This window comes from Pygoscelis adeliae, unplaced genomic scaffold (genome assembly GCF_000699105.1).
Source record: "Pygoscelis adeliae isolate BGI_AS28 unplaced genomic scaffold, ASM69910v1 Scaffold94, whole genome shotgun sequence".
Classification (NCBI taxonomy): domain Eukaryota; kingdom Metazoa; phylum Chordata; class Aves; order Sphenisciformes; family Spheniscidae; genus Pygoscelis; species Pygoscelis adeliae.
Window position 1 is genome coordinate 262,494 of NW_008824547.1, and position 8,632 is coordinate 271,125.

Genomic DNA, 8,632 nt, shown 5'->3' on the forward strand with positions numbered 1-8,632 from the left:
TGCCTAGCGGCACACTGATGATCCCCCGAATGAGGTGTTCTCCCAGGATCTCTTCCGCTGCCGCGGCCATCCCCAGCACAGCTTTGCCAAAACCCACCAGGTACAGGTCCCTCTTCACTGGAAAGGCTTGGCCCTTCACCAGCAGCTGAGGGCATCCGTCTCCCTGGAGCTTCACAGCCCTCTTCAGCATTGGAGCCGGCCGGACGGTGTCCACCGCGCTGCGGAAGAGGGACAGTGCATGCTCACGGAGGGACATGCTGCGCAGGGTGGCCAGGCTGAGTCAATCTGCTCGGTGGGGTGGGCTTGTACACACTCTGTCAACACTGGCAAGGCACAGAGAGCTGGGGCAGCCGGCACCCTCCAACCTGCAAGGGAAAGTGAATGCTAGCAGAAGAGACAGGGCTGTCACAGGGAGAGTAGGGAGGCCAAAACATGAACCATGGAGCTCTAGTTCCTGTTGCCTTTAGATGAAGGGGCCATAACAGCAGCGTTTCCAAACCTCTGCCCAGGCAGGAGGGAGGGAAGGACAGTGTGACATTCAAACTACCTGTCAGCTTGTGGTTCCCCTGCAATCCCATCACCTCCCACAGGGAAGGTGAGCATTACCAGCCAGCTTCTCCATCACTGTAGATTTGCCACTGGCAAGCCATCATTTCTATTTGCTCAGCGTTTGATGCCTTTCCAAACTGTGGAAGCTGCTCTCTGTCCTGGAGAGAGCAGGGTGTCTGGGTAGAACAGCTTTTCACTACATTAACTCCCTTCCTCAGGCTAGCCAAATGCTGATCTCATTCTCTGGCTGTGCATTGCCCCCTGTGTCCCTGGAGCATCAGGCATGGACTTTGGAGAAACAACGGGCTTGCTGGCTGCCTGATCCCTGGCTGCTGGTGGCCACAGAGAGACCAGTAATGAGGTTTCCCCACCAAACAGCAAATTAACACAAGGCTTCATTCGCCTTTTATTTTTTAGTCCTCTCATTATCCATTAAAATCACATTTAGAGCTCAAATAGGACTTCAGATCCAGGCAAAGCTGCCAGCTGTGTCTGTGAAAGCCCATTTGAGCTAGTCTCCACTGAGTATTAGCATTATATGCAACAGAGATGAGTGTGGACCAAAGGATCTGCTCAAGGGCAGACACTTGTCCTGACAGAGGAAAGGCAGCCCCTGCCAGCATGCACGCATCTATTCCCTCCCAGCATTTCTCCTTCCCTCCATTAACTGGCAGCAAGTTCACTGCTGGTTTCTCAGGATCAAAGATCCTCGTGATCTGCATCTCTCCCGCTCACGGCAATTATGGTGCAGGCAATTAAGGCAAGGTGCCAGGAGGCTGAAGCAGCCCAGGCAACACACTCGATCACAGACCCATTCAAATTACCTGAGAGAGTTAATCCTCTCTCTAGTAAATGGATGTGTTTTGGTGCAAGGCCAGTGGCTGGCTTCTTCTGGGAGAGGTCACGAGTCCAGGTCTCTTTGTCCTAACACTCCCATAGCATTGCAAAGTGTTAATCATTAAGCCAGACAAGCTTTTCAACAGCTCCTCTGGGTCTAAATCTGCCTTATTTTGCTGCAAGGACCCAAAGGCTCTGTGAAAACCTCCACACAAGCACCTTCTCAGGCAATGAAACTTGGGCACACTCTGAAATCTGTCGGACAAGGGACTTGCAGGTAAAACTACATAGAGAATCATATAGGTTTGCCAGAGAAAAAAATGATTCAATGCTTAAGAGAAACAGATTTTAAAGGCAAAACACAGGGCAGATAGATAAACTACCTATCTACACTCCCTTTAGATCCTGGTCAGGACTGGCTTTTCAATCATGAGGAGAGATAAAAGACAGGGTGTCCTGACCACTTTGTTACTAGACTCCTAAACTTCACGGCAGCTGGTGCTGCCAGCAGTTTAAACCACTGAGCCTCAGCCCTCCTGCAACGAGGGCCAGAGTAACCATGCTAACACCAGTGAAGTCAGCTGTACACCTCTCAGGAACTGAGATTAGCATCTCTGTTCCCAGCAGGTCTCCGATTCACCTGGCAGCACAGCGCAATCAGAGGAAGGTGTTACAAAACAGAGGTGCATCACGCCCCAGGTCGCCTCGTCTGAGCTGCGATACAGGGTTTGCAGAAGTGATTGGAGAAAAAGGCTTAAATGGAGCCAGGGGAGTTTAAGAAAATAAAGCCCCAAAGCTTTTAATAGGCTCCGTCTCTGCCTTGATGTTTCTGTGCATGGCTGACCCTCAAGACCAGGGGAATCGAGCACAACCAGACCTGCAACTGTGGCTCCTGTCACACGTGCCCTCCCGGCGGCTCTGCTCAGCTCCAACTCCACACACGACACAGCAGGCACGAGTTGTTTAAAAGCAATTCTCTCCTACTGGAGCTGAAAAAAATAAATGCCAGCTTAATTCATCTAATACTTGTGTACACACTGCTAATGCTTGCTCTGGAAAGCATTTCGCTACAATAGTAGGCATGTAATCTGTTTTCTGCACTCTGAACTCAGATTATATTTTAACCCTCGAGGCCTGATCCAGAGTCTGTTGAAGTCAGCCCGCCTCTTTCCATTGCTTCTAAGGATTTTAAGGCACGCCGCCTGACACTGACCTCAGTGCACAGGTGTGAATGCAGAGTAAATCCGGTGTAAAAACCCCCCTGCAGTCAGAGGTTATCCAACTTTACACCAACGCAACAGAGAGCTGAATTTGGCACAAACCCATTAGCTTTGGAGGTCTTGGTGTGTAACTGCTCCTTGTCAGCTCTGATTAGACACGCAGGCTCACTGGAGGCTCCCCTTGGAATGGGGGTGCTGCTAATGATGCCACAAATCCATCTTTATGTAATTTATTTATACAGTCTCATGCACTGGGTATGAAATGTCATCAGGGAACAACTATAAATCAGTGCTATGAAATCCACTGTAGATATTAACAAAAAATAAAACTCCTACTCATTTCACTAGGGCTTTAAAAACAAGATCAAGAGAACTGAACATCACTTCACACCAAGACATAGGCAGCCTTGGAAAGAAAAATAATCCAAATGGCAGCTCTCAGACTACCTCCACAGACGGTGGGTCTAGAAATGGTGTCATTGCCAATTAGCTGCTGCGTATTGCACGTGGGGAAATTACATCCTCACATGTCTGCGTTTTCCCATTGCTGGCTAGGAGGAATCTGGGCTGGGAGAAGGGGCTGATGATGTGACTCATATTGCTTCATGCACTAATCTTTGTCTCCCAGTTTCTCAGGGAAATCACATAGGGATGAACAAGCCCTCTTCTATATGGGTATAAGGTGACATGCTATAGGCACCAGTGGGGCTCGGGTTTTACACCTTACCTTTGTCCCTGCTTGGGATAATTTGGAGTTGGGGTATAGATAGTCTTTTGGAAAGTTTTCTAGAAGTTTGCACTAAGCTTAGGAGGAAAATGATGCTAAGAATTGCCTGTTCCAAAGAGAGCAGGAGGACTGTAAGGGGTTTAGATTAATCCCCTTTAAATGAAAACTTCCTCAGCTTTCATTGATGAATGATGTTCACGATCTACATGCTTGTTGGCGTGCATTACCATTATAAGCTCTTTCTTCATAGGGCTCCTCCTAAGCCTGCAGAAATTTCCATGGTTAACTTTCACAACAAAAAGCAGCAAAAACCCAGCTCCTCATTTTCACCATCTCTGGGAAAGAGGAAGGGAGAGGAGCTGGACTGTGATAAAATACAGGCAAAGCGCTCGTTTGCATTACCTTTCATTAACTTTTTAATTAAAGCAATTCTGCAGGCAAGGAGCCAAAGTCAGAGGGAGACAGAAACAATCCAGCACTAGGGGCAGAAATGTGGTAAGCTGCCAGGTAAATTGGATGGTGGCACGAGACCAAAAGCACGGACATAGGGGGGCATAGTCTGAGCCATAAACTTGGAGTCACACTGGGGAGGAAAACAGTGAACAAATGAGCAGGCCAAGCCCGTGCAGTGAGAAAAACGAGCCAGCACCTCGCTCCATGGCAGGTACTTGAAAGCCAGAAAAATATTCCCTTTTAGGGGCCAGTCTGCCATCGCCGGGCAGAGCTGAGCTATCCCAGGTGCTGTGGTTGGAGGTTTGTTCAAGGGTTTGCATCACGGGCTTGTGGTTTTCTTGAAGCTGGGGCAATTGGGCTTGTTGCAGGCCAACGCAATCACACATCCCGAGCGCTTCAGGTGCTGCAAGATCGGAGCATTAATACTATGTATTAATGCTCCAGGATGGCTAATTTAACTGAGATCTTCATGGGCCTAAGTTAGTTTATTTTTAATGTCATCGTGACTTCTCTGGATTTCCCCCGGTGTGGCAGTGATTGGTGGCTGGCCCACTGTGTACAGGGTCAACTCCAAAATCCCTGAGGGGCTTGGAAAAAATTTGAGATGGCACTGGATCAAACCCCAATTGTTCGAGGATAATTTTGAGCTCAAGCTCTGAAAGACAGATTACATCTTTGTTACAGCAGTAAACTACCAGACACAGCAAGTTTTCGCAGTGTCTCTTGCTACTCATTTTTCTTGCTACATGACTTTCTTCTGGCCTCTTGGTACGTAAATTACCGTTAGACTCACCGAGGCTTACCGCTTCCATTTTTCATGCATTACCATGGGAGTTTACCTGTGAAGTACAACAGAGCGGAGATTTTACTGCCTTAAACTCCCATGTTCCCACTTACTGACACATCTTTTCTATCATTTGATATATCAACTTTAATTTGGCTGGTGAGCCCTGCTCAAACTCAAACTTGCTGCTCCAGATGGTCCCAAAAGCATAATGAGAAAATTTTCCAGGAGATGCACTGAACCCAGGAGGAAAACAAAGCAGTGAAGGTTTGTTCCAAGTGACTGTTCTGGGAGGATTAGATGGGGGATTTTTCAAGACTAATCTCTTTAAATGAAAATTTCAGAATTTGATTAATTTTTTAATCTGCACATGGATTTGCATAAAATTACCGCACGGCTTCATTCACATTTTGTAAAAGAGAAAATGTCTGCAGCTAGGATGGACCAACTCATCACTGGTCAGCTACGAAGGGTCCAGTACACAAGTGGGTGCACAGGGACAGGGTGAAAGGTCCTTTTGCCCGGGCTCACCGTGGTGCTCCTGCATCCGTAACTGGGAAAGAAGATGATGGTGGACAGAAGCAGTACGATGAGACCAGAGAGCTGCACAGAGGGTTTGCCAGGCAGGCAAGGGAGAAAGTAGGATGGAGTCTGAATACCTTTGTTTCAAGAATATGCTGAGCTCTGGGAAACCCAGGAGTCCTAATTTCCAATACATGGCTTTCTATATGTTTCTCGGAAAAGAAATATGTTGCTCTCATGACTGATTTACTCACCAGGAAAGTGACAACAGGGTCTCTCTGCCTTTGATGGGGAATGTAGCCTAAGGCCAAACACAGGGAAGATAAGTGTTCTGTTCAGCGTTTTATATATATAGATCAGTATCATTAGTAAAAAAATTAACTGGATTTGACATATGCATCTTACTAGTTTTTCTAGGTCACACTCCTTTCACTCCCTATATACCTTTTGGAAATGATTTTCCCATGCACTGGGGATTGCAGGGAAGAAAAATTTTTCACTAAAAAATCCTTCTGTAGCTCAACGCAGAACAGTACTACCCTGAAGCCAAGTCCACGCCAAGTCTACTTCCTTTCATACTGTAATTTCTCAAACTCCCTATTCTGAGTCAACTTGCAATCAAAGTTGAGAGTCATTTAAAATACAGGGAAGGATCATAGTATTTTAGAGAAGATGAAAAGTTGCCAGCCTTGAGGACTGGACTAATAGAAAGGGGTCGAAATTCAGTACTGCAGAATACAAGGTCATGCTCTTTGGGATTAATAGCAAAAAATTATGAGCTCCTCGGTTGGAAATAACGTAAGAGGAGAAAGAGCCAGGAATATTAATCAGTCAGAGGATGACAATTACGGCTGCCCTCTAGGCTGAGGCAAGAGGCTATGGGGAAAGCGGCAGATGTAATCTACCTTGACTTTAGTGAGGTTTTTGACACCATTCTCTTGAGCACCCTGAAGAAGCGTGGGCTGGGCAAACACACAGACTCGCTGAAAAACAGCTTGACCACTGGGCTCAGAGGGTAGAAATCAGTGGCTCAGAGTCCATTTGACAGCTGGTAATCAACAGGGACTCTGTTGGGGTTCGTGTCACCCTATGGCTTCATTAGTGACCTGGAGGGTAGCGCAGAGTGCCTAATTTGGGGGAAATGCTGATGGAGCCACCTTCCAGAGGAACCATGATAAACTCAAGGTCAGGGCCAACAGAACAGAAACCTCATGACGCTCAGCAAGGAGAAATGTGAAGTTTTGCTGCTGGGGCAGGATCCCCATGCAACAGGGCAGGCTGGAAACCAAGTGGTGCAACCAACTAAGGAGCAACCTAATAGCAGCTACAACTACTTGAAGGGTGGTTATAAAGACAGTGGAGATGAACCCTTCTTGGTAGCGGCAGAAAGTATAAGAAGGCGCAATGGCCACAATTTGCAAGTCAGGACGTTCACATTGGACATGAGCAAAAAGTTCTTTATAGAGAGGGTCGCACAGCACTGACTGGATCAGGCCACTCAGAGAAGGTGTGGTCTCCATGCTAGGTGGTTTTCAGGATTTGGCTAGACAAAGCCACGGCCAAGCTGATCTGGTACTGGTGATAGTCCTGCACCGAGCAGGAGGGTGGAGCAGGCAGCTCTCCCCACACTTCTGTGACTCCATGTTGTAACAGCAGGGACAGGGTTCGATGCTCCAGAGCATCATGCTTGGTTTCAAGAGCCCATAAAGAGATGCCAGGTTGTAGGACACAAGTCCTCCACACAAGCCTTCAGTCATAACCGTTACCCACCGAGCATCATCGCTCCCGGCAGAGTCCAACAGAAATATATTCACCTGAGCAGCGTTGTTTCCAGAAGCATCTCTCTGAAATTCACGTCCACCCATCTGAGCAAGCACAGGTCTGTCTGTGTTGTGCAGGTTATGGTTGTATCTAATATAGAAATGCACAGGTAGAATGACTGCATTTGATCAATACCACTCAAGCAGCAATTAAACATTTTTTTCCATTAACTAGTTTTGCAGGGGCATTATCCATAATTCGTACTTAATGTGACATTTTGCTAGGAAATCCAATTATCCTGCCAGATAAATTCCAGCTTGGTATAAACTGACAAACTAAGTTCCAACGATTAGGAAGAAAGGCAGAAGAAAGAATAAAAAGGGAGTGACAAAATATCAAATCAACAACCCACGGTGTTACACAACTCTAAAACTTAGCTAAGTATTGTAGGTGTTTTGAAGTAAATTGTCTTATGATGGTATTGGTGAGTCACCTTCAGGGCCCACATGAGATAATCCAGGCTTTGATCATGCAATTTACAGTGTGCAAGAGGCATGCCGTTCTGTGCTTCTCTAAAATCTCTCATCACACGAAAATCAATTGTAGATCTTGAACTGACCTGCAGTGGGGTAGCTGAGTCCGAGACCCTCGGAAGTAACGGAGGCGTCTTTTGTCGAGTATCCCTAGACTCCCGTGTGAAAATCTTGTCTCCGTTTCAAAGTAAAAATCGGTGAATCATTCTGATGAGCCAATCCCATCACAGCATGAAAGGGTGAATCGAGCTAGCTGTCTAAACCTGTAACGGTGAAATCTAGTAAGCAAACAGTAAGAGCAAGTAATCTCAGAAAAGACTTTTGTTTCACTAAATCATATATGCACATAAAATAATTAAGCATGTTTCAATGACGTGCAAGCAGACCTTTAATAGTTCCCGGACTTACTGTCGTTTGACCACAGGAGGGCAATATTATTCTAAAAGCAAGATCAAAATCTATTCTGGAGACTATGAAAGGAAAATGCAATTAACGTTTATGAAGGCTTCTATGGTTAATTTTTTTTTCTTTTGATTCTGAGTTTCCGGGGGACTGAAATAACAAAAGATCTGGTGTTCTTCTAAAATTAAAATAGTGGGGTGCTGGAAATCTTCACGAGGTGGGAGATTCTCACAGCTACTGTTACACTCCAGGAATAGCTTTTTAAGGTACGAGATGTACAAAAACACGAACAGAGAGTCTGACATCAAGATTCACGACAGAAAAAAGTAACGGTTCCAAGGTGTCTGTATTGGAGCACCAGCCTCAAGAGCCAAGGCATCTTTCTCAAAGGTTAAGGGTGTGCTGCTCATCTTCATCTGCCGTCTTACGCGGTGGTAAGACCGTAGTGCTACAGCTGTGGCGTTTCTGTAGTACTGCTTGGAGCCCAGTTTTTAGTAGAATAAAAAATACTGGGAAATAAAAACGTGTAACAGTTGAACTGGAAGTAGGGGAAAAAGAATGAGAAAGCGATCGCTGCGTGTTTCAAAGAAGGGGGATCCCGCCCCGCCCTGGCAGCGGGCACGGATGCAGGCGGGAACGAACGAGCGCTTGTCCGCAGGGAGCTGCGCTCTGGGCTGTCCAGAGCGGGTCCCCTGGGGAGGGACCTGCCCGCCTTGTCACGGCAGGTCCCCTACGGGACCCCCCCAGAGGCCGGCGCAGGCCACGCGCCCCCCAAATCCTGCTTTCCCGCCAGTTACCGCGGGGAACGCTGAAAAACACGTTGAACTCCGTATGGGGCACGTAA

General features: G+C 46.9%; 2 protein-coding genes across 2 annotated transcripts in view; one reads left to right on the forward strand and one right to left on the reverse strand.

Annotated features, from left to right (window-relative positions):
- GLYCTK (glycerate kinase) overlaps positions 1-8,101 on the reverse strand; it is a 15,509-nt gene extending 7,408 nt beyond the window's left edge. The window contains exons 1-6 of the mRNA XM_009321843.1: positions 7,795-8,101; positions 7,473-7,649; positions 6,907-7,003; positions 4,580-4,625; positions 2,264-2,375; positions 9-365 (exon numbers count right to left, since the gene is read on the reverse strand). Of these exons, the coding sequence (XP_009320118.1) occupies positions 9-256 (248 nt within the window). The 5' untranslated portion in view covers positions 257-365; positions 2,264-2,375; positions 4,580-4,625; ... (1 more) ...; positions 7,473-7,649; positions 7,795-8,101. The remainder of the gene's footprint in view (positions 1-8; positions 366-2,263; positions 2,376-4,579; positions 4,626-6,906; positions 7,004-7,472; positions 7,650-7,794) is intronic.
- The window catches only part of WDR82 (WD repeat domain 82), a 21,904-nt gene continuing 21,333 nt past the window's right edge, over positions 8,062-8,632 (forward strand). The window contains exon 1 of the mRNA XM_009321844.1: positions 8,062-8,114. Coding sequence (XP_009320119.1) covers positions 8,062-8,114 — 53 coding nt within the window. The remainder of the gene's footprint in view (positions 8,115-8,632) is intronic.